Source organism: Neodiprion fabricii, chromosome 4 (assembly GCF_021155785.1).
Source record: "Neodiprion fabricii isolate iyNeoFabr1 chromosome 4, iyNeoFabr1.1, whole genome shotgun sequence".
In the NCBI taxonomy this organism is placed as follows: domain Eukaryota; kingdom Metazoa; phylum Arthropoda; class Insecta; order Hymenoptera; family Diprionidae; genus Neodiprion; species Neodiprion fabricii.
The window spans coordinates 37,687,642-37,714,312 of record NC_060242.1 but is presented as its reverse complement, the minus strand read 5'-3'; the positions used below and the strand labels follow the sequence as shown (position 1 = coordinate 37,714,312).

Below are 26,671 nucleotides of genomic sequence, written 5' to 3'. Positions count from 1 at the left end.
GTTGTACGGCTCGTAACGTCGTTACACCAAATATCCTGTGAATGTACGAATGCGTGCGTGCAAAGGAAACGTGTAGAGATTGCGCAACGATATTTCTGGCGGCGATTGCACCTTCCAAGGTAACCGTCGGGTCCATCAAGAAATGCAACCGCAAAGCTAGACCGACGAAATCGAATCAAATCGAAAAATTTCCCACGTCGGAAAAAGAGAAATGAATAAGATTCGAATTCCAAACACCTCCCTAACTAACAATGTACCACAGAAATCACGCATTGTTGTGAATAATGGTTGTTGACCGATAAATAATTTATTCTACTCACAAATGAAATTCTCTAAAGTATAATATTATATAAATTTTTTTTTTCAGTCAGTCGAAATATCGGTTGGGTAAAGTTGATATTTTATAGAGGGTTGTTTTAATATTTGCACGATGAAACTTACACGTGATTCTGCAAAGAGTGCAACGTTCCTATCACACAAAATCTAAAATTCCGATCATCAGTTGCGGAGAATTCATTTACGGTACGGATAAAATAATAGCTACATAATGTTCATCGGAATCGACCGAGCGATATAAATTTTAGAGTGAGTAAGAGAAATTCCTCGGACTTTATTGATACGACTTGTTAAAAATTAACCTCTTTCAAAGATTATTATCCTGCAGTACCACGAGGCTTTGCATTTTGCATTTAACTCGAAGCCCGACTCAGCCGAGACTTTTCAAACTCTAATCACGTTTTCGCCTAACCAAATTTTTTGCGATCCTAAATCCGGCAACGACCTCTCCCGCCGTATTTCTTTTCTCTAAATTTCGCCTCCGCTTCGACCCGGGAGACGCGAAGTTATGCGGGATCATCGACAAGGCGATGAGTCGCAAAATTCTGTGTATACTAACAATATTTGACCAGACCGGAGAGATGAGGCAACGCTCGTTTTCGGGTCCAAAGATCGTTCGATCCCTCCATTCGACTCCCTTCAACCGCTGTGCTGCAGGCTGTGCCAATCGGTTGGTACGTGCGACGAAACAGCTCTTGAAACTGCGCGGGTCTAATCAACGCTGATGATCGAGCGCGCATGCGCACAGCTTCGCAATATTGCGCGAGTTGGGTAATTCGCCGCTGCACGATGTCTCGGATCGGCCTCGAAAAAATTCTTTCACGCCCGTTATAGCAGCGTATAACAATATTTGAGAGCCGGTCGAGTGAATGGGAAATTTCGATGTATATATTAATTCTGTCCGTCTCTACGTTCGCCCGTATTCTCGCTCTGTCTTCTTTTCGTTGCCGCAGGTAGTTGTACACCCCGCTCGATTGTCGCGCGCGCGCGCATGCGCGCAACTCCGTTCCTTCGTCCCTTCCTCGTCCTTCTCCTCCTCCTCCTCCCTCTCCTCTCCCCCCCCCCCCCCCCCGCCCACGACCCCTGCCGCTTTCCGTCTCCGTCGCGCGACCCTTGTGAAAGATATCGTTTCGCGTCTCTGCCTCCGTACACGCGGCTTAGAATTAATCATCCCAACGGCTCTCGGCTCCTCGTTTCGGACGCCCAATTTTCAAGTGAAACTGGTCAGCCGTTAGTTCAACACGCGCGCTACCAGCTCGTACCCTCGTGTTTTAACGGCTCCGCCGCTCAGTCTCAAGCGATTCGCTATTTCTTGTATTTTGCACGATATTGAAGAAATTTTTTATTTTTTCTTTATTATTTATTATTATTTTGTTTTATAATAAATTAGAAATGAGACGCGGATCCCTCTCCCCCCCCCCCCCCCCCCCTCCCACGATTATTACTCGAAACGCGATATTGACATTTCATCAAACTAATATTCTCCAGCGATTCGTCGTCTTTTTCTTTTCAATAGACAACTTTTCCACAAGTAAGCAATGCTTACAGTTTTTTTTTTTTTTTTTGTCTTCGGCAAATTGTACGAATTCAAATTTTAACCTTTCCGTTTCATAGTTCTGTTTTTTTTTTTTTTTTTGATCGCGCCCAAAAAAGTTGTTCTGTTCGGATGCATATAAATTCGAGTTTTAAGGAAGTCTCGACGACATAAATACCTCGAAAGTACCTGTATATCTGAATCTGTCGCCATTTCGCAAATACACACAGACATTATTGTAAATATGATGATACACGTATACAAGTACAAAGAGCGTGAGTCGCAAGATCACCGACTTGCATGTCGATTGAACTTGATAAAAATGATCGGTATAAAAAAAGCAATAAAACTTAAACGCTCGTAAAATCAAAAGGAGCTTACACGTTTGAATAATTGATTGTTTGATGAATTTTTTCCTAACAGGAGGAATATCCGGTGAAAAAACAAATTTCCGTTGAATGTCTAGAAATAAAATAAAAATACAGTAGATTTACAACAAGCTTGGACCTTGGCACTGTTAATTTGGAAAGCGGTAAAAATTCATATACATTTTCACAGTTATTCCTCACGATTATTTTGACTACTTCTGCAAATTACGCGAATAAAATTTTAACATTCGTTCTGATTTTTTAATGTTTCATAGTTCAGTAACCCGCGACGATCGGTTATAAAATAAGAATTCCTACTTAGTAGATACCGGGACAATCTCTTGAAACTTTAAAATGAACCGCGCATGCGCCAAATAATCAAATCTCATTGGTCGGCCAAATCTTCCCGCAGCGATATTTAAGCCCGCGACGCAGGCGGGCCAACCTACGCAAAATGTCTACGTTTGAATTTTCAAAGAGCGTAAGCGTTGAATTCCGAGCGTTCTTCGAAGAATCAACTTTCCGACCCGACAACAAGCGCTTCCGAAACCTTTCCGAGTCGCTGCCTCGATTATTTGAGATTCTAACCTCGAAAATTCGTATCAACCGCATCGCCGGCAGAAAGAGTTCGACAGCTGAAATCTCGGATTGGCCAGCCTGCGCGAAGAGCCGATAAAACTCGCGCATGCGCGGTTCATTTTCAAGTTTCAACAGATTGTCCCGGCTTGTACCTACGTTTTTCATTTTTACTGACCGATATATCGACGCCTAAAATGATTAGGCTGCTTAAAAAAATTTCGTTCCATCGCATTTCACCGCATTCGTCCGATTATCTACACCTAGAAAATACTAGGTTGTCGTACAATTTTTGCATCACTCATCTGTACAAGTTTATCGATCTGATTATTAAATCATAATCGTTATTGAAAATATCGAGGCCTTCACCAGCAACGGCATACATTTGTAATTACTTATTCGTCTTCTCTCCGCATAAATCCCATATGTTTTACATGTACGCGTATATATCTACATACATATTTATATTACACAGCCGTAATTTATAGGCGTGAAGGTACCTCAGCAGTAGGTTAAGATGCAGTTGCGATATATAATATAAATATTGTATGCCAATGGGTGTAAATTCACATGCTCGTGTGTAACCTGAAATCGAACTCTTTGGAAAAACGACTATTTCCCATGCAAACAAGATAGCGAAGCGAATACGAGTGAATTGCAAGTAAACGAATAAACGTAAACAAGTCGGTGGGGTAAAAAATTACGTTGCAACCGCGAATTTATTTCGAACCTCATATTTTAAATACGGTTGCGTATGTCGTACGACATATATTACGAATTGCCAACGATCACTGAACAATTTCTCAAGGTCATTCGTATACGCCATGCCTCTATAACATTATTGCGGCCAAGTATTACGTATTACACGCACCCATCGGTTATTAAAATATCACTCTCGCTAGCCTTTCGTCGAATCATTTCTCGGACGTGTAGAATATTTGACCGTCAACTCGAGCCGCGCGGTCCGGTAAGTAAAGGAGAAGAGGAAAAAAAAAAGAAAAAAAGGCCCGTAAATTCCGGGACACAAGGTTTGCCCGCGGAAGGAAAGTGACGAGGAACGAAGGGGAGAAAAAAAAAATTTGACAAATTGAAAAGAGTCGGACTAGAGGGGAAAAAAAGTGGACGTAAAAAAAAATATAAAAGTGAAAGTAAAAAGTTTGGTTCAAATTATCGCTTGTCGTGGGCTTTGTTTTTGTTTTATCGGTGTATGGAAAATATTTTTCACCTATGCGATTCGATAGCGCGAAACCTCAAGGTTCTATCAATATTCAAAGTTTTTTTTACCGATCATGTTTCTGCGTAATATGCGTTTTTTTAAGGCTGAAAAGAAAATACTTTTCATCGGGAAATCTTATAACGTGCGAAATATAATTTCGCTGAAAGGAATAGTTGAACGTTGAAGAATTGAAAGAAGAAGTGAACTCGAAAATTAAATCACTTTTGCAACGTCACGTCGTCGTTCTGTCTAACGACAGATTCTCGACGACGGCCAAAATGTTTCGCAATTCTTTATAAAGATGCGTAAAATTTTTATTACACTCGCTTGTGCACAGAATACAGGTATAACATGTTTGAAGACATATTCATACGTCAGAGAGGAATAAAACAACAACAAATGGGGGGGGGGGGGGGGGGGGGGGGTAAAGGTGTAGCTAGTTATAGCGTTAGGAAAAAACGGAATTAAATGAAAAACAAAGGATAGAAAAAAAGATGAATAAGAAGAAGAAGTAAAAAGAGTTTATGAGAAGGCAAAAGTTGTGTATAAAATTGAAAACACAAAGCACGACACAATAATCGTCGTGTTTTTGTATTTTATTCGCCCGCAATTCGGGACGGCAATTGAAATTCCGAATTTGAAAAGTTCCCAAAGCGCCGAATTCCGAATCATTTGATGGCGAAACTTGAAGAAAAGAAATCAAACTTTGACGAAACATCAAAGTTTCGAACGATCTGAAACCCGAAGCTCAAATTTTCGAAAGGACAAAGTTCCAAAAGTGCGAAAATGAGAAAATTAAAAAATCTGAAACATCAAAGATTTTGGTTCCGTGAATTTCTGGTGAGTTGAAATTCCACCGCTTCGATCTTTCCTTTGTTTTGAAGTGTTCTATATTTCCGCGTTCGGAATCCCGATCGTTCCGTCATTCAGGTTTTCCGATTTTCCACATCCGCTCATCGATTAAACTACGCTGTGCGATACAAGTTTTAATTTTCGAAATTTCACCCCATCGAAACTTCATATTTCGTAAATTTACTTTTCGGCACCTTGAACCGTCAACTTTCCAACCGTTCGAAACTTTGTCGTTACTTCAAAGTTTGATTTCTTTCCGTCAAGTTTCCCCGCGAAACAATAAATAATAATTCGTAACTTCAACCCCGGCCCCGCAGAGCAAATAAAGCTCATTCGCTTGTCGGCATGAAAAACACGTCGACGCGCAAATCCAAAAAAAAAATAATATACTCAACCGCAATGAAATTTCCAGGCATATTACAGGCGCGGCGTGTACGATTTTCAGAAAAGAGTCGAGCGCGCGAATCGCGTTCGGTTTCTTAATTAAAATTGCGCACGCGCCGTTTCCTTTGCGCGCACATTTCTCGTCGGCTACTCTCTGGAAGACCTTGATTTCCGCCGAGGTATAGCCCCCGCAAATTCAACCCCCACCTGCAACCGATCGGTCTGACCCAACGTACCCCTTCTTGGATAGCCAATACTTAAGCCGTTGGGCCTGAGGCCCCCCGACCATTCCACCAGCATCAGCTCACCGGACCCGCGTGTCTGTAAAATTGTGTCATACGAGTTACACATTGTACGGATACGACGTCGCCGCTGCAGTCGCAAACATCGCCGGTTTTACAATTGATTCGATTTACGATATACCGTTTATTATTTTCCTTCATACATTATTTCCTTCTTTATTATTCTTCTTCGGTTATCGACGACGAGAGATATTGCTTCCACAAATTGGCGTCTGTCGCCGATCGATTTTCCGCTCGTCTGCTGCGGAGGGCGCGATAATTAACTGGTGAAATTCGTGTATCCTACAAGCTGCAAGCTTTCGCTGCTGACGTTTTTCAGACAATACGGGAAAAGTCGAGAGGTGCGGTTTCAAAGTGAATAACGAGGGATAGATAGACGATTCCTATTCCTCCGATAGAACCTCGCAGCAAAGTGAAACATATAAATCGATTCGTTCATTGATGCAGGATTTAAAAAAGCTCCGATTCCTCACCCAAGTCAAATATATCCGTCGACTGATCGCGTAGATCGAAGGGGCGAGAATACTTTGTGTACGTTTCGTACACGGAGAAATAAATAATCAAATAAATAATTACCTGGTTTCCGGTAAAAACGAAGAGTAAGAAAGATTAAAAAAAAAAAACAAAAATCAGAATAAAAGTACAAAAAAGAAGAAAGACACAGTGTTGAGTGTGGTGATAACGTTTCGGCCTTAACGAGTAGACGCGAAACGGTAAGCTGAAATTCATTCACTAAAATTACCCACTTGTGTATGTATGTATATATATATAAATTCTTAAAACGTGTATAGCCGTAAGCACTAAACTCGTCTTATAATCACGGATACGCATCCATACATATGCGTTTACGTAATATTTCTTTACGGGGACTGAAACGACCCTGAATTATATCACGTATCCGGTGATTATACGACGAGAAGACAGACAGAGGGGCGGAAAATAAGAAATTAAAAAATAACCATCGTAACGAAGAAATTAACCGGCAAGTATCCGATGTGATGTAATAAACGCCAGTTTTCTAATCGCGTTTTCAAGTTCGGGGGCGAACGCTCGCCGCCTATTTACGTATATTTATTTATATATATATATATATACAATATGGTTATGAATTATGAAGGAGGCCCCCGTGCTATGTCGCAGAGGCTCGGAAGCTGGGATAGAAAGCGCGAATACAGACATATATATATATATATATATATATATAAAACATATAATCCTAACATTATAAACGTAGTTATTACTTCGTGAAGTTACAGAAAATGCGACGAAGAAACTAATCGGGATCGTGTGTTTTATAAAATGAGGAAAATCGGTCGAGCCGATCGCGATGCGAAATCGGGAGGAAAGAAATTGACCAGAATCTAAAATAATGATTGTACTTTGTAAGAATTGTACGGTTAGACAGAAATCAGCCGAATAATGGTTGATTAATTGGAGATATTGTAAAATTTGGCGAAAGTTGAATTGTTATAACAATTGTGCGGGCTTAACGGTACGTGAAATACGCGCGTTGACGAATCGATTGTTTTTGCGTGCGCGTGTCGAATTTGTTGGGAAACATTGGCCGCTGCACGCATGTCGTGCAATATGGGTATAAAATAAGGTCGCAAGACAAGTGGAAAAAAAAATCGGATTCAAATCGATCGGAGATCGGCGTCGGACGACGTCCCACACCGTGTGCAGTTAGATTAACGATCGATGATCCTTGAAAATCGACGTGCGCGGTTCACTTTTCGAACGAGTCTGGGGGGCAAGGTTATTATCGCGTAAACCGTGAGAGATTATTAGCGAAAAATTAATCATCCATGTGTCGAATTTTTAAACAGTATAACCGATTTTTTAACGATTTTTGTACAGATTTTTTCGCAGAGGAAATTATTACGCGCAGGTGGGAGTGAAAATATTTCAAAGAATGTAAGAGCAGAAGGGACGCAATGTCGAATTTTTATGGAAGCGTAAATTTGATTAATAAAATTGAAAAATATTAGGGTCTGGGTATATAAAGAAGTAAAAAAATAGAAAGGTTAGATTCGTTACGAATTTCCTGTATTATCAATTTTCTAAACTCTGACGTTCAACAAATTAGTTTTTCGCGTCTTTGAAAATACGAAATTCCTTCTTTTTCAAAACCCGCGATTTTGCAGTTCGGCGACAATTTTTTCTTTCAATTTGAACGCCGACGTGCACGATTAATGCCTGAGAAAATTCGCTCAGCGTGTTCGCAGCGTGATTTTCTTTTTTTTTTTTTTTTTTTTTCTCACGGATAAATCGGATCGAGCACCGAATAATTATCGAAAGATCGTGAAATCCATCGAATATATCAGATTTATAAATAGATAGTAAAATTATAATACGTATCAGGCGGCTACACGGGGCGTAGGATATTATATGAGGTATAATGAAAGAGCAAACGTCACACCTGTCTTAAAAGCAAATATTACACAACTCGAAAACCCGCGGGTATACAATATTTAATCAGCACAAGGTCTCCGGTCCACGTGCTCATGTTACACTGTACGTATATGAATGTAAAAAAGATATGTTCTTCTTTTTCAATTTCGCGGTTTTTAAATCCGCCTGTAATACACGTACGAGGCGTTCCCTTTTCTTTTTTTTTTTTTTTATATATATATATATATATTTTTTTTTTTCTTTCTTTTTTAAGTATGGTTTAGTGTATAAAAAAAAAAAAAAAAAAAAACAATTTCCTTCACCGAGTTTTACGTACTTTTGACCAGGGGTTTAATTTTTACTGCTCCAAAGAACGCAAAAGCACAATTTTCGAATGAACAGCCCCGATCGATTGGCTGCAAATTTTTCTCGATAATTTTTTTGTCAGAAGACGAAAATTTTGAGGTCAGAATGAAAATGGGCAAGCTTTTGGTTTAGAAGCTACAAGCGAAACGAGCAATTGAAAAGTGGAAGGAAAAATCGAATTGAATATGAATTTAGAAAATACAAATTCACGTTTCATTCGTTTCTTATCAATTTTTGAAATTGAAAAAAATTTGAAGAATCGTTGTGAAGAATTTAAAGCCAACTGATTGAGGCTGTTTATTCGAAAATTGGGTTTTCGTGTTTTTGACGGCGGTAAAAATCGAACCCATTATTCAAAAAATCTAAAACTCGATAAAAAATGTTTTTTATATTTGATGATAAAAAAAAAAAAAAAAAAAAAAAAATCACCCACAGCGAGGATAAATCGACGGACTTGCCTGAGTGGAATGCCTGATAAATATCAAAAAATTTCAAGTAAAGAAAATCTCGAACTGCGCGATTCGCTCGGATATTGACCCGGCGTTCGAAAGAACGTTGCTAATTTTTTCGATCGCTACTGCCGAGCAAGCAGTTTTAAGGATAAGTAGAACAACCGAGGCAGCAACGAGCCGGTTGAAAATTTGTAAGTAACTGACATAATTCTGAGCCGTGTTGCGGTGAACTGGAACGCGGTGCAAAAACTCATCAAGCCTGCTACAACGCTTCTGCATGTGCACAGCAAACACACAAAACCGATACGTCGGCGAAGTAAGAGTTTTGAATTTGCCTTTCAAGTAAGCGAAATCAACTCGCCGCTTCGTCGGTCACTCAATTATTACCCAACAAGTGTAGAGTGTTATATTTCTGTTAAAAATTTACGGGTACGATAAAGACTCGATCGGTGGGGGAACATTCGTTCGATCGCCGTTCCTCACGGATTGCAATTAAGAAATGCGACGAGTTTCGCAAAAATTGTAAGTCACGGCTCGACGCGAGAATCTCGTCCTTAACGATCCTTGCGATTATTGTGAATATCAAGAACGATCAAAGATGATCGATTATTTTTTAACGATCAATCGTGCGAAATCTATCATTTTTCATACTCGATTAATCGACCATTGTTATTTCTCGAAATCGGTTTTTGTTTTTCACTTCCATTAACCACGCAAAACGATATCAATTTGTGCGATCAAAGTATCAATTATTATCCTTGTCTTACTCACTGACTACCTATTTCACGTAATTATTGAAAGATGAATCGATATTTTTACCTGAAATTGAAAAACGTTTTGAATGAAATAATATATTATCAAAAAAAACTTCCGCTATTAAGACTACGTACTGAAATTTACAAAATTTTGTTTTCAGATCGACCGTTTCAAAAAAAATACGAAACGATTGATTATTTCGTATATTTTATACAGCTCGATGCTTTGTTCGAAGTGCTTTAAAAATTGCAAAAAATCCGATGTACATCCGATCACGGCTCGTTTTATTCAGAAGACCAATTTATCGCAACGATTAGAAAAAGAAACCGGCTGTTTTATTTTTCTTTTTAACTAAACTTTTCAATTTCTTCGCGAAAAATAAATTACTCCAAAAAAATACGGAAACAATTATTATCGCTTATCGTAATTCATTCAAATCACACAAGTTATCGGAGATTTTATTCGAGAGCGTTTTGTAATCGCATCGTCTCGGACTCAGCGCGATTTCATTCGTGGAATATTGCCGCGTAATTGTTGCAGATTATTGCTGTGTATAGACGTATAATACGTGGAAATAATTATCGTTCGCCGTTTTCAAATGCGTTTGCGTTAAGTTTCAGAATCATTGACACGCGTGCAGCGCGTTGAATACGCGAAATGCGAAATCGGCTCGAACCGCTCCGCACGGGCCTTGAAGTTGCTTAAATTATCCAGCGCGTTGGAGTGGAAATAATTTTTTTCCCTTCATCAGGCAGATCATTACTCGAATTATACCCTTTTTTTCATTTTGTCGTCGCTCAAGTTGAGAGAAAAAGTCAGTTGTACCTGAAATTCCCATTTTCTGTCGCAATTTTTTATCACAACAGTTTGCGTTCATTCCCACTATGATATTAAAAATGTAATTTCCGGTAGGTTAGAATAAAAAAAAGATGGAATTTTCGTCAAAGAACTCTTGATCTTTTTCCTATTTTTTTTTTTACTTCGTAACCATCAAGTTCTTAAAATTTATGATAACAAGGAAGGTATATTTATTGCAAAAGTTGATAATTCGTCAGGTGTTCGCAGTCGCAAACCTTCGTCTCGAACTGTTATCAATTATATAATTACCGTTTCGCAGTTTATCGTGTCCTCGAAAATTTACTATTGCACGAACGTTTTTAATCCTGTACTTGTAACGAGTTTAAAACTTTGCAACCGAACCGCGCGACGCTGGATTTAATCGAGAAAAGAAAGAGCGATAAAAAAAAAAAAAAAAAACAACGCAACGATCGACCACGATGATTCTTTTTTTTTTTATTTCTATTTTTAATTTTTTTTGCAAATTTATAATAAAATCTTTAAAAATCTGCACGATGTGCGGAAAAAACGCCACGTCCCGAAAGATTTTCCATCGTTCTTGCATGCCCGGGGCGAACGTTGCGAAAATACTGCAGAATAAGGAAGAAAACGAGGTGAAAAATAAAACGTCAGTTTAATCACAACAGGCGCACGACGTAATTCGCGACGCCTCTCAAAGCGTGAAAATTGCGATCGTCGCGTTTGGCGATATCGACGCGTCTCGAGAGGGGAAAAGCAGTTGGAAAAAAAAAATAAAAAAACACGTTCAAGATTGAAAAAAATCCGCGCCGGAATGCTTTCAGTAATTTTCTTGCATACTGTATAATGCACGTAATGATATTCTACTCGAAGGATTGCAATTGAAATAAGTAGACCGGTGAGCTAGAATATTATATATAGACATTTTTTTATATACATATATATATATATACAAATGTATGTATATATAAATATTTCTCTCTTTCTCTCCGCTTTTATCGGCATCGGCACCGATTCGTCTAAATATTGTTCCGCCCTCGTTAGCGATCCCGATTTTGCAATTTCATTCACGTGTTTCTCCACCTTTCTCGTTTATCGCGAATTTACGTCGTATCGCAGGTTCGAGCCGATTTTCCGATTTATCATATTATCGAATGCGCGCCGCGCCGACGCGATTGTTGCGAAATATTTATTTTGTTTGTTTTTTATTTTATTTATTTTTTTTTATCGCACAAAGACGGAAGGTAAAATAAAAACGTGACGGAATTAAGTTCGTTGGAACAACGACAACCGATTCGTAAAATGCTGCGAATTTTAATGTATGCGACCTCGGGAATATCAGGCATGCAAATAATACGTGGGTATATGTGTATATGTGATATAAAAATATGCCAAGTATAAGAAAAATAAGGCATATTTCTACGGCTCGACGACCTCCCAGCTGAATATAATTGCGGTTACAATTATTGTAATAACAAGCAAGGTTCCTGTTTTTCAAGATATTTTTATTACCATATCATGAGACAACATTCGGCTTTGTATAATTCTGAGCTTAGTATGTATAATTTGTAGTCTACTGTAGAACAGGCTCTGCGCACAAGGCACGGCATGTGAAAAATTAACGAAAACTACCAAACAACGAAAGGAATACAGCTCAACCTGTTTCCAGATTCTCATCACTTCTCTCGCACTTCATGTGAAATTGCGTCATTTGTTGTCGCTATTGTTATAAACCTTGACGCGATTCCGGCTCTGAGCGTGAAATGTGTAATTAAAAATGAAAGAATTTTAAAATCAATTACGTCAAAACTGTTTCGACATATTTTCGCGGCTAGTGTAAATAAATAAAAGTGTTGCTGCATAATCGGCAACTCTTGTTTTTCCTCTTTAATTGCACAATACCGGAATTGTTTGTAATCTCACAACGTGGTTACAATTCGCAACAATGTTCGCCCCTAGATCGCTTGAGGCTATTTATTCGGACCCAATTTTTTCGGGGCCTCATCACTCGCGATTTCCTTGCTCTCTCACGTCAGTTATAAATCGCACGATGCTCAGACTTGCGATTAATTTAAGCATGCCTTGTATTTCTGTATCAGTCGACTCACTGTGCTGCAATTTCCGGGATTAGGAAGGTCAGCGGGCGATATGCTCGTGCAAAAATTTAGTGCTTACATCACGCTCGGTACATTACTTCCTAATAAGAGGTTTAAAAAAAAAAAGATGCTGCCACTTAGCTGTAATCGTACAAGCATCTCACAGGGTTTGTTTTCGGTTCTTATTTTTTCTAACTTTTATTTTTTAACGTCATTGCGCGATGAAAGCTGCAATGAATCCTGAATCTTGAAAACTCGAGTCATACAGTTGAGGGACTGAGCTGGAAATCAGATTTGATGTTCGCGTAGAGAAATAAAATTTAGAACAATCGGTCTCGTTGCTCGATGTTTTCCTTCAATCGATATCATGGTAAATTTTCAAGTACCAAGTTTTGGTGTTTTAATAAGAAAATAAAATCCCAACGAGCCAGGGAATTACTAAACTCCGTAGTTTTTTTTCTCCTTAATCACTACAAAACAGTTACACAGCATCGTAAGTAATAAAGTTTGATTTTAACTCTTCTCTGGAATTCCTGTAAAGTCGTTGATCGAAATTTATATTTTATGGATATATTGATAAGAATAACTTGACAAACGCGAAAATTTCGATTTCAAATTCGAGTAATAATCTGTAAATTCTAGACCTAGTCGAGTGTCATCGAAAACAGAAACAATACGCGACTGTAAAATGAAAAAAATGAAATTTGTGAGTAAAAGTTTTATACGCACATTTAATTTATAAAGCGAATCGCTAACGACCGAACGGTTTAACGCGCATGCGCTAATATTCGCGAGCAAAAGCAGTTGTTTCGTCAGGGCTACCAACATTTTTGAGGTTACGTACGATTTTATCGAAATATACTACGTATTAAATAATTGTTAAGTATATGAAACAGGAGTTAAACTTTCTGTCAATTTGATTGCAGCTATTTATTTTTGTAGAATTATTCCCGCATCGTAAGAAAAACGCAAAGCAAACGAAGCATCAATTTCTTAAAAATTTTCGAAAGATCTCAAAATCGTCCAAAATATATTAATTTAAAAGTGAGCGGGTCAAGCAATTCGCTAATTTTTGTCAATTTTAATTTCACTTTTCTCACCTTTCTTCGGCAATTCTCATCCCCGATCCTTGGAATCGTATAAATCGATTTTCGACCGATTGGCGAATAAAGTGAATCGTGAAAAGAGTGGGAGATTCGAAGAGAATATTTTATTGCTCAGCTTTTTTTCGCCCTTGTCGTAAAACGAATTCCTCCGATTATGATGTCGGTGCGGTAAAAAAAAAAAAAACAAATAAGTGTCACACTCTCCATATTAGCCGCACCGATTCGGAGCGAGGTCTTTGATACCTCGTACTGTACAGAGTAAGTTTACGGGTGGACCAAACGAGTTTCGAGAGGCGTGTAAGGTACGTTGGCACCGCAACGCGGTATCTGGGTCCTTGGTGAGGCCCCGAGACAGGTCCCGTTTTGTTTATTAACGGCCTGTATCGCGTGCGCATGGCGAAGCGAAATATTTCGAAAGTAAAAATCATCCGGCAGCAGTCGGTCGATGGGCTAGGAACTATTCGCCGGCAGGCGTGCAAAGATACAAATTGACTATTCGAAGTGAAACGCGTGCGAAGAAATTGAGGAGGAAAATCGAAAAAGGCTGCGAGTGCGACTGAAGTGAAAAATTTTCAAAAACGTAGTTAAACTGTTCTGTTCTTTTTTTTTTTTCTAAATGAAAACGGCACTTACAGTCGCTTTTAATTATCCTCTTTAGTAAATTTCCTTTGCAAATTGTCATCCGCTCTGTAAGTCAACCGTTGAAAATTATAATCACACTGACAATGAATAGTCAACCGTATGGAATGTAATAAAGGTTTTTTTAATTTTTGCAACGCTTGTGGATGAAGGCAGAGAGAATTGTTTGGATGGATTGAACCTTTGAGAAGATTTGAAGAACGGTATGTGTCCGAGGAGAAATCGTGACTCGGGCAAACAAATGACCCAAAACTAGTGAAATCTTCACAATGTTCGTTGTGAAAAAATTTGTTTTCATAGTCGATAACTCGCGTGAATTTTAACTCCTTTGGTTAGTGGTTGATTGGGGGGTAAAAATGTTGGGAGATGATTGAAAAAACGTAGAAGTTACATTAGTGGGATTCTGCGATATCGGATTTTCGAATTAGACGGAAGAAAGAAATCGGTTTCATAAAATTTCGAAACGTCGAAGGGTCGAATCAATGGCAATTCAAACCGAGATATGAAATTTTCTATATCTTTATTTTTTGCCGTTTCTGTATTTTTGTTATTGACTTTTACAATCTTTTTATATTAATATACAGAATTACAAAATTCCACGCGAAATGGACTTCCGCGTTTCGGAAAACGATCGAATATTATTAGTGAAATATTCTATACAATTCGATACCATCGGGTGTGAAAAAAAGCACAATTCACACCGACGGTATTGAATTTGACGTTAAACGGTGTTGAACTTTAAAACTTATACCTCAAAATTCTGTTTCGTTTTCAAATCTTTCTCGCCCCGATTTGCAATAAAATTTCTTCTTTCTAGGTTCGAGAATATACAAAAAACAAAACCCGGACGAGCGCGAATTGAACTCCGATTGAATTGGCGAGTGAGTTTGCGAGTACAAAAATAGACGACACAAATTTCCGTATCTTTCGATCGCGTTGACTTAGAAGCTTGAATTTTTCACACCTCCAAGGGACCGTAGATCTGAGTATTTGATATTAATTTCAACTTCGTACCTCGACCGGTCCCCGAGAAAAAGGGAAAAAGGGACGTACGGACAAACGAAAAACGAAACGATACCAAAAAGGTTCCGTTCTTACCCTTTGAGACGCGTATTCCTAAAAGCGATTCTAATTCAAGAGGTACTACAGTATTTCCTTGCGTAATTTCCTACGGTGTTCCATCCGTTGAAACGAAGGCGACTCGAGCCAGCCGACTGGAAACTGGACTAACGATCGTTCATTTGCACGTCACCGCGTCGGCGGAATTACACGCCCGTGGATAATTCCGCGGATGCACGAACACGCGCACGAACAACATCTATAGGACAAACCTAGGATGCACAATGAATTCCGCGACCGTGTCGTTCGCCTTCTCCAAGTCCTGTCTGCAGTCCGGGTCTTGTCTTGGTTGGAACTCGATGCTTGAGCTAAGCGCGGCACACTTACCTACTATAAGTGTTATAAGTACGAACGAGGAGACAGGACAGTCAGTCACTGCCGTATTTATCTTCTTTGAGCCAATGAAAAGCGGCTAAAAAGTAACTCGAACAGGCGATTCCTCCCGTCGATGTTTCGCCGATTTTTTAAATTTCTTTTCTTTTTTTTTCTTTGTCCCTCCCCCCCTCCCCGCCGTATTTTGTTACTTTTTTCGTATCTTTCCCACAGGCCGCTGCTTTCTTCCATCTCATTCTCGGCCCGCGAAACTTTCTCTGGAAATCACGTACCGTTCGATTCGTTCGTTCGTTTAAACGAGGATCTTGTATCGTACCGACGATGATCGCAAGTCAGTTCCGTTTATGCCATCGCCGTTTGTAGTTCGAAGGATTTTCCGCGCCGCGTTACAGACAGAAGGGCTTTAAATATTTCCCGGCTAAGGGTTATCCCTCCTGTAATTGATAATATAACTCGAATCAAGGATAAATATATATATATATATATATAAAAACACGCTCGACGTAGCGATCGGCTGATTCACGAAGGAGGATCGAATAACCGAGGATTTATTCCGAGGTGAGCTTCGGAGGGTGATAATTTTTTACGCAACACGGTTTCCGCCGTTGCGCAAGCTCTACGACGTACCGCATCCCATTCCTGCGATAAAAGTGACTGATCGCGGTACAATGAAAATATACGACTATGATATACCTACGTTTGACGTGACATTCGAGGAAGCGATTCAAACGCTGTGACAGATTATTTATCGATCAATGTACAAGAATTCGCATCCATTGTCGCCCAGAGGATGCCGCGTGCGATTGAACATGACATAATGATGATGATGACGATGATGACGCGGAACCAGTGTTGAGAAAAAGATGGACGAATTGAAAGAGGGAATGTTGTTTAAAAAATCGCTGGGACTACGTGGTGGACACTTTATGATAAAAATGTTTCTGGACGAATGTGAATAACGCAACCTGATATATCAACGATTTGAGAAAAGAGGTCGATAACTAGAACCTTGAAAATTATCAAAATTCAGTGTTATTCGTACTATTCTCATTTTTTCGGCCTCATTCTCCTCGCTGAGCAGATTTCCTCGAGTTATCTGATCAAATATTCAAAATATCTATCGATTTTGTATCGTAGCGTCTTCTGGTTACGTAATTCCAACAATATTCAAACAGTTTCTCTTAACGATACCCGTTTTACTCAATTTTTCTAGTTACCGTAACAAATGAAATTTTTCTCAGTGTACAACGCGACGATGTGATTAACGAACTGGTATCTGTAACTAAGTTTATCCGCTCCTGAAATAACCATTATTTGAAACTTTCGGATATATTTACGACGAAGAAAATGAGTCTGGATACATTGGAATATGTCGAAGAACACAAGAATTTAGTTATTTAAGAATCCTTTCTCAAAATGCTAATATTTCAATAATTGCGTTGTTCGATTTCGTTCGGCTCAGCCTCCGTCACACGATGAGAATGTCGTTTAATTCGCGTCTAGCTTCTCTGTCGGTAGCGACAAGATTGGCGGTGATTATTTTACCTTGCTTCCTTTCGAAATTCCGAATCCTAAATCGTCAAAGTCGCGCGTGTCGATTAATCATCGTATATCCGTCGTACGCGTTCACCGTGCCAACTGCAAGTGGATATTGCACCATGGATTAACAGTGATGATAATAACCGCGCGATTCACCAGAGAGAGAGAGAGAGAGAGAGAGCCGACTTGTTGTTTTCTACAATTTTCTACTTTTAATTGATGCGAGTTTCGTGATCTGAGTTTGCTCAACAACGAGTGGTCATCGTCCTTGAACGCAACTTGCTGCTGTTGCTGTCGCTGTCGCTTGCTCGACGCCGATACGTTTCAGAGGATGGAGACGTGCCGTATATTCTATTCAAAACCGCATCTCCACGGGTCAGAGAGCTTGCGCTACTCGGGAATGCTTAATAGATATTGTTTATATTGCTATCGCTGTTACACGTCGCTTGAATTATTGCACAGCCTTTCTCGAACTGGTAACAATCTCGTTTATCATTGCCTATTTCGTACTCGAAAGTTCAACGTCTGTACGATGCAATCACAAATACGAGGCAAACGCTCGGTATTTCATATAAACATTTCGTGTAAACATTCGATCCTGCTCGAAGACCCGATTCGAGACTGCGAAACTCTTCGCCTTTCGAAGCCCGGATAAGACTTTTGCTATTTCGAAGTCGTCGATGTCCCGGGGCAGGGTTGAAGTTGAGAATTTGAAAAGTTCCGAAAACGCATAGTTCCGAATTATTTGGTGGCGAGACTTGAAGGAAAGAGATCAAACTTTGGAGAGATGACAAAGTTCCGAAATGCAAGATTTCGAAAATTCAAGTTACGATAGAGCAAAGTTCCGAAAAGTAAGGTTCTGATGGAGCAGAATTGCGAAATATAACGTTTCGATGGGGTGATGTCTTGAAAATTCAAATATATTCGTACAGCGTAGTTTACTCAACGAGAGTCGGTGTGAAAAATCAGAAAATAAAGAAAAATCAAAGCGGTAGAATTTCACAAAACCGAAGATCTTCGATCATTCGGAATTTCGGTGTTACAGATTTTCTTAATTTTCTCATTCTCGCACTTCCGGAACTTTGAACGTCGGGTTTTGGAAAATTGGAAACTTTGATGTTTCGTCAAAGTTTGATTTCTTTACTTCAAGTGTCGCCACCGGAAAATTCAAAATTCGACGCTTTCGGAATTCTTCAAGTTCGGAATTTCAACCCCGCCCCAATCTCCTCTGATAACTTTTGTCATCGTCTTATAACAAGAAATTCATTCATGGCTCTTCCACCCTTCGAAATGTATTTTTCAACCCTGAAATATCCGCTCAATTTTTTGTTAAAAAGTCTCTTCAGAGACTTTTGTCTTTCTTTTCCCAATCTTAAGAAATCCTTATTTTTATGGATAATATTATTCCAACTCTCGCAATTGTCTTTGACCGCAAAATTTTTTATCGGCACGTCAACTTGCTGAGGAAAAATCGTAATAACAAAGGCTGAAAAATAAGCACGAATCCACCTTGATGCCGGAATGTCGTGTCCGGGTTCTTTTGACGCGCGACGCGAGGCGGCTCCGCAATTACTGCAGACAAACGCTAATAACTCTTTATTCGCCCGGTGAACCCGGAAGGACCGGTTTTGCCATGGGAAATCCCCGTTGATGATAATTTGGGTCAATGCCCTCGGTCTCGAGAATTGTATTTTCAAACAAGAGTCAAACTTTGGATCGCCACGCGTCTTATCGTGAGTCACGAACCTGATTTTGAAAAGATTTAACCACATTTTGGTAATATTGACTCCCTGGCGATGAAATTCATTGCGTATGAGTAATTTTTATTTAAGATCGTCGTAAAAATTTGTTTAAAATTTGTTTAAAATCTTTTTAAAATTGCCAAAAATTTATTAGATCGGTTGAACTTCACTCTACGACGACTCGTTTTGACTACTAGAAGACTGTATTCTCCAAATTCGCTGTCCGTTGGAGACTTTTTTTTTTTTACATCATCTTCGCTTGGTTGAATAATTCTCTTTACAATACTGCTAAGATTTTTATTGCGATTAACAAACGGCGGTATTGAAAAAACCGCTAAAAAAAAAAAAAAAAAAAAGATCTGTTCAAGTAACTATCTCGTAATAAAATTGACCAAAAAGTATCGATTTTCGGCCAATCATGAAACCTTCTCAGCGGAATAATTTTAATTTGTTGTTTTCGTTGTCGTTTTTCTTCTGTTTGTTTATTTCCTCGTTGAGTAATGTTCAAAGAGAATATCGACGGTAGTGTAATAACAAGAAATTTCTGAGACGCCGATTACGTCGTCCGGAAGAAAATAATTTGCAGACAAGTTGTGCAGCTTTGTATTATCATAATAATTATTGAGCCAAGGACGTAAATCGCGCGCGTATACGTACGTATGAATAGCTAATTGTGTTTTGATCATTTGATTTGAAAACTCGATCGGCGCTAAGACAGTTACGACGGAAATTTATATAATCGCAAATGCTGGATTATTAAATCCGCTGGATTGACGCGGGAATGATAATGTCATTTACGGCGATAAATCATTCTCCGCAAATCCAGCGACTCTTCTCTTCCGTTGTTTTCACAATGAGCTCTGTGCTCGTTACACTTCGCTCGAATCCTACGAGGAGAAATCATCACCCAGCTATTATTATATCGCATGCGGACAGCGGCGGAGAAACCCGGTCGAAGCGCGAAATACGTTTCTGATTAGGTATATTACTGCACATATTGTAATAGGTTGCAATTTATTTGCAAAAAAAAAAAAAAGAAAAAAGAAAAAAAATCTCACCCATCCGTAGAGACATAAGGAATAAAACGCGTTACGCTGAGTTTCGCAAATATATCTATACTGCGGATGTTGCGTAATTTTCTTGCCGTCGTGTAATAAGAGGTAAATATGTACGTAAAACAATCGATGCCTAGATATTGTATTTTACAAACGAAATAATGGTTAAACCATCTTCTTCTAAAGTTTTGAAATTCCATGAAGTTTGATTGTACATTTTTTTATTTTTTTATCGAACGACAATCGAAAGCTCGAGAAAAAAAAAAGTTCATCGACAGCTTGCAAGGCTTTAAAAATTTCTTACTCACAAATTCTGCGCAATTGCGTATTATTTTATTTATTTTTTATTTTCTTTCATTTGTTTTTCCGTTCGGATCTCGACTCTTTCTTTCAACACGCGGGCGAATTTTTTGGTGTGAATCAACGATTCTCTTACCAAGGTTTCTAATCAACGTGAATGTAGGTTTGTTTGATTAGATATCGAACTCGAGATGTCCGTCCGAATGGAACCTGATACACGAGATGACGAACGGTACTCGCGTCACGTCGTGATCATAAATTTACCGTGCCTGTGTAAATAGGGAGTAGAAATCATTGTAAAATATTTACATATTTTGCCAAACGAGGTGAAGTTTTCGAGTGTTTGAATTTTGCGTATGAATAATACATACGGAATGATTCAAACGTCATTAACACTTTCATCGACACTGAACGTTATTATAATATACACAATATAGGTCATCGAGATGACTGAAGAGGCGAGAGAAAAATTTCAAAAGAATTTCTGTATGTGTAATAAGTCATCGAACCCCAGACGCTATATATCGGATGACACAGATATGATTACGTCATACACTCTTACCAAACGATCGTATTCGACTTGTTCACCGTGAAAATATCCATTGAAAAGTTTCGTTGGGCAAATATCGATACTTCACAATAATTGCATTGGGTATTTTATCATACAAGCATATATTCGTGAGCCACGAAAATCCATTAATAAATACAAATCGGAATTGTAAAGAAAAGCTCAGATGTCGATGGTTCGATTCGAATTGTTTGGAAGTAATGAAAATTCAGTATTTTTCGATAATTTCAATCTACGTTTTCGTTCATTTCATTCAGACAGATTATTTTTTACAAAGGAACTAAAATGGATTTTTATTTTTTTCCAGTGGTTGATTTAATATTGCCATTTGTGTTCGTACGATGAATGTCGATGCAGGATTGCAAAATTAAATATGTAACATTGCCCACGTTACGAAATAATGGTGTTTATAAATCTGCCAAATTATCATCGATTTTGAAACGATCTGAACCGATCAAACATCGATATTTAATCTTTTCCTTATAAACCCAGTAGATACCGGGACAATCTCTTGAAACTTGAAAATGAACCGCGCATGCGCCAAATAATCAAATCTCGTTGGTCGGCCAAATCTTCCCGCAGCGATATTTAAGCCCGCGACGCAGGCGGGCCAACCTACGCAAAATGTCTACGTTTGAATTTTCAAAGAGCGTAAGCATTGAATTCCGAGCGTTCTTCGAAGAATCAACTTTCCGACCCGACAACAAACGCTTCCGAAACCTTTCCGAGTCGCTGCCTCGATTATTTGAGATTCTAACCTCGAAAATTCGTATCAACCGCATCGCCGGCAGAAAGAGTTCGACAACTGAAATCTCGGATTGGCCAGCCTGCACGAACAGCCAATAAAACTCGCGCATGCGCCTTTGATTTTCAAGTTCCAACAGATTGTCCCGGTGCATTCTGTTTTAGAATTCTTAAATACATCTTTGTACTCGATACGAATATAACAATTTTATAATTGTATGAACTTTGGGCCAGTCAATCTTTGAACAATTGAATATTTTTTGACCGGCACCGAACCGATTGCTTAAATTCTCTCTGGTTTCCAAAACTTTCCCTGAACAAAGGAGATTGATTAGTTTTGAAAAAATTTCAGGCAAGCTGGCGTCCGCGGCGGCAGAATTAGTGGCGGAGCGTGAGCCAGAGCCGCGCAATGAAATCCAGGACACGAACAGGACCGGAGCTTTCGGGGGCGCCATGGGGGCGGAATACCTCGTCAGGATGGCCCTCGATCAGTACACGGAGATCCTGACGACGGTATCGGACCCAAGAGTGAGCGACTGGCCCCTTATGGACTCGCCGATCCCCACCTTCCTCATCGTCGTCCTCTACCTCTACGGCGTGACGATATTCGGTCCGAGGGTGATGGCGAATAAAAAACCCTTCCAGCTTCGCGGCACCCTTATCGCCTACAACGCCTTCCAGGTCCTCTTCTCGTTGGGGATGATGTACGAGGTAAGAAATCGCGAGCTAACGAAGAGCTTGAGAAAATAACGCTATCCGATTAATCGATTGGTCGGCAGGTTCGATTAATCTTTTTTTCGATTAATCGATCAACCCTGATTGGTCACTCTGGGTAAATTTTACCCCAAACATCCTTCGAACCTCTCGTAGAGTTCATAAGTCGTAAAAATAAGCCTCTTCGCGCCATTCTTCACGCTAAATAAAGGCCTTTGTTAAACATTTTTGGCACTGTCTTGGAAGTTTGCCGATTATTTACAATATTTAAACAATCAATTCTGGTTAGGAAAACTGAGAGAGCTTTTCCTGCGATCCTTAAACGATTCGTAGATATTTGTTTTAGATTTTTCGAACTCGTCGTTGAAACAAGATATCACGATTCTAATGAAGTGTGACCTGTTAGGGTTGATCGACGGTTTTGATTAACCGATTAATTGAAAAAACGATTAATCGCCCCATAATAATTCTTCAGGTCAATCGGTATATGAATCGAAACCGTTGATTAATCGATTCCTCGGGAAAATGATTAATCGAAAATGTCGATTTATCGATTAATTAAAAAAACGATCAATCTAAAGACTGAATTATTCGATTAATCGATCGATCGCACAACACTGGTAAAAAATTAAAATTAACTTTGGCAAGTGTAACCGGAAAATCCGGATGTAAAGGGTTATCATTCTCTTCGACTATGCGGTCATTCGATATTGCTATAATTTTAACCGTTGTTCACAAACGAAAAGAATACAGTAAACTAAAGAAACGGACTCGACGTTTCAATGCCCAGAAAATGTAGCATCGACAACCGTATTGAAGCATACTAAACGGTTACTAAATTACCACTATTTTCTCATATGTAGTTCTAACGTTATTCGAACCGTTATAATTCTAACTTACATATATTTCCCAGTATAACAACGGTAAACAGAGATTTTTTTCACGCTGTAAAATTAGAATCATACACGATGCAAACATTGCAAGGAGACTCGTTCGGCGGGTTTCGATTGTAATTGCGTGCATTCGTTCGCAAGTTATACTTCACGGCGAGACAAGTTTGTAAGCCGCTGGAACTCCGTGTTACAACCGCGTACTGACTATAGGTATAATAATTGTTAACGTCGTGGAAGAAAGTAGCACGGACAGATCACGAGATGCAACCTTGACCGACTGACTTCTTGAGGAACGAAAACATCATTTCACTGGCGGCGAACGGTTTCTGTATTGCAGCTTGTCGCTTCTTTCACGTACCCTTTAATTATCATCTACGCCAGGGTTTAACGATTAAAAACGAGTGTGATTCGCGATCGCTTTACGCCGTGAATCCGTCGACTTGGACGATAGTTGGACGATAGTTGGACGATAATTGGACGATAGTTGGACGATTGTTGGATGACAGTTGGACGACAGTTGGACGATAGTTGGACGATTGTTGGATGACAGTTGGACGACAGTTGGACGATAGTTGGACGATTGTTGGATGACAGTTGGACGACAGTTGGACGATAGTTGGACGATTGTTGGATGACAGTTGGACGACAGTTGGACGACAGTTGGACGATAGTTTGACGAGCGTCTGGTATGGTTATTCATTCGCATTTGGCGTCCGAATCTTGTACAGCCGAACTTGTGAAATTCCTAATTTAAATACCAATTTTAGTTGACTGACTGCGTGTGGTGTAACTCTTGTGGCAATTTGCCAACTCGAGGCGATGGTAAGGGGTAAACGTGCTCCATCACTCTCCGTGACTGTTTCGAGTCTTCAACTTTACCTCTTTCTACACCTAAATAGTCTGCCGATTACCACTGAACTGAGAATAATCGATGCATCGATTAGAAAAAAATAATCGAACACGCCTCGATTGAATCGGTAAAGATTATTTTTTTTTTTTAAACAACGCATAGCGGAAAAGTTTTCTCGATAATTTGTAGCTGCGCTGAAAATATTCATTCACTTTTCCATCACTTGTTATTTCAAATAGGTATCTTAGGAAGTGAAACAATGATGGTAATTGATACTTTTATCGCATAAATTTTTATTGCATCGCGTCGTTCGTTAGAGTAAAGAAAACAAAAACCGTTTGTGAGGAGAAATAATGGAGTTTGAAAAATAATCGATTATTTTCAGTCATTCTTACTGTAAATACATACCGCGACCTTACGTTATTAGAGAGGATTTTGTTAAGTCCGCGGGTGCGTTTTAACGAATTTGCACACGCCTGTTAGGTGAAAAAAAATTAACGACATAGACGAGTCGTAAACTGGAATCGAGTCGCTTGTTTTCCTTATGGTTAAAAATTCATAATTACCGACGAACCGGTTGAAATACATGAGAATAAAAAATACGCCTCATTCATTTCGGGATGTGCGTAACCAAAACCGTAAGAGTATAGCCATTGAAACAGTAATTACACGCAATTCAACAGTAACAGTGTTTGTATGTTCATGGCCGACTTTCGGATATTGAGTAGAAAACAGAGATTCGTTATTCAAGGTTGCGAATCAGTCGGACTATCCGAATCGAAAATTGGGAAAAGAGAACCGTTTTTCAAATTTCTGATAACTTATCCCTGTTATTCTAACTTCCATTGAATCGTTTCTGTTGCTCATAGTACTAATGGTCTTTGATTCGCGTTCAATGTCATTGGCGGAAATTGTATTGTAGGAAATTATTGGAAAAGATTTTTCACGCCTAATAATCATTAATCCTAAAAAAATTTTTAATTATTTTTGAAAACAGCATTAAATTCCATTCGTCAGAATCGATCGAATACAGTATCTAATTTCTTTCAGAATTTGTAATTCCTAAAAAAAAAAAAAATTTCATCCAACAAACGCAAATGTGGACATCTTTTTCATCTTATATTCTTCCATTTTTTTACCTTTCACCTGCCGCGTTTACTTTGGTTTCGATTCGTCATCGGAGATTGTAACACACTTGAGAATTACATACGCGTATAGGTACTTGTAACTTACGCATATACACGGAGACGTATGAAACGATGATTAGGAAATACGAAATCATTAGGTTCAAGCCGGCAAAGAGTTATAAAGTATGGCGATGCAAAGCCGCGCTTTTTCTCGAAAGTTTGAGCAACAATATTTCCCTCCAAGGAATTTCCTGTATCGACTTTCTATATTCAAGGCTGCATAGTGATTTGTGTGCGTTTGCCGGTATCTTTGTGTGCCTCCGTTCTTTCGTTCTTTCTGCACCAGCAGCAGCGGTAGCAGCAATAATGGCGCGCCTTCCAAGATCGTCGAGAGATTAATTCCCGCGTGCGAAGAAAAACTAAAATCTATGCAACGAGAACAACAACGATTTAATAAAAAGAGTCGACAAGATCCGAAGAGAAGAATTATTAAAAATTCAGAATAGGGGAGAATAAATTTAATGTCAATAAATTACAAACTGCCGTTACTTTTTAAAATACACACAAGTTTCTACAACGAAAGCCTTAGAAATATCGACGCCATTTTAAGCGACGGCTGGTAATCTAAAAATAATCGATGCATCGATTAATCGAATCGAAAAAATAGTCGAATACGACTCGATTGAATCGGTAAAAATTAATGGAACAATCGATTGTTTCGTTTTTTTTTTTTCTTAAACGGTGCATATGAAACCAAAGTTACGTAAATTTCTGTACCTAGTATTAATGGCGGAAAAGTTTTTTGATAATCTATTGTTTCATTCAAGGTATTTTTCAATTTCAAGTAAAAATATTTATTCATTTTTCACTAATTACATCGAATAGGTACTTACGATTGGTAAGTAAGACGATGATAATAATTGATACTTTAACCGTATAAATTGACATTGTTCTGCGTCATGCATGAGAGTAAAAAAAACCAAAAAAAAACTTATCGTGAAGAATAATAATTGTCGATTAATGGAGTTTCAAACATAATCATTATCCTCGATTAATCGGGAAAATATAAGCGGTTTAACCAAAAATCGGTAATTTTTGGCTATTCTAATTTACGATGCTATTAATATTAACAACAATAAAAATAATTACCAATTATACGGATGTTGATTTTTTCATGAACTCTTAATGGATCCGGCCAATGTGCAATTTAACGCGCAATCCTGTCGCTTGGACGCAAATTACCGTAAATACAGTCGTGGATAAAAATTTCGGTATATCCCCGAGGTTTGTCTTACACTCTCCGATTGAATAAGCTGAAATAAATTATGACGAATGCGTAAATAAGAAGACAAAACACAAATAAAAAAAGACGAAGAAATTCGCTAACTAACGCACAACTATTTTGGTCGTCGATATCGCCGATAAAATATATCCCGTGACAACCGATGCTTAAATACATAATTACAGTGTGAAATATAAAGAGATGCCGGAACAGAT

General features: G+C 38.8%; 2 protein-coding genes and 1 long non-coding RNA gene across 3 annotated transcripts in view; 1 reads left to right on the top strand and 2 right to left on the bottom strand.

Moving 5' to 3' along the window:
* Positions 1–13,694, bottom strand: part of LOC124179896 (elongation of very long chain fatty acids protein AAEL008004) — a 46,958-nt gene extending 33,264 nt beyond the window's left edge. The window contains exon 1 of the mRNA XM_046564762.1: positions 13,546–13,694. The gene's annotated coding sequence lies outside the window, so the exon portion shown is untranslated. The remainder of the gene's footprint in view (positions 1–13,545) is intronic.
* Positions 1–26,671, bottom strand: part of LOC124179901 — a 123,395-nt gene that overhangs the window by 57,787 nt on the left and 38,937 nt on the right. The window lies entirely within an intron of this gene.
* Positions 5,545–26,671, top strand: part of LOC124179898 (elongation of very long chain fatty acids protein AAEL008004) — a 29,391-nt gene continuing 8,264 nt past the window's right edge. The window contains exons 1-2 of the mRNA XM_046564766.1: positions 5,545–6,281; positions 21,943–22,301. Of these exons, the coding sequence (XP_046420722.1) occupies positions 22,044–22,301 (258 nt within the window). The 5' untranslated portion in view covers positions 5,545–6,281; positions 21,943–22,043. The remainder of the gene's footprint in view (positions 6,282–21,942; positions 22,302–26,671) is intronic.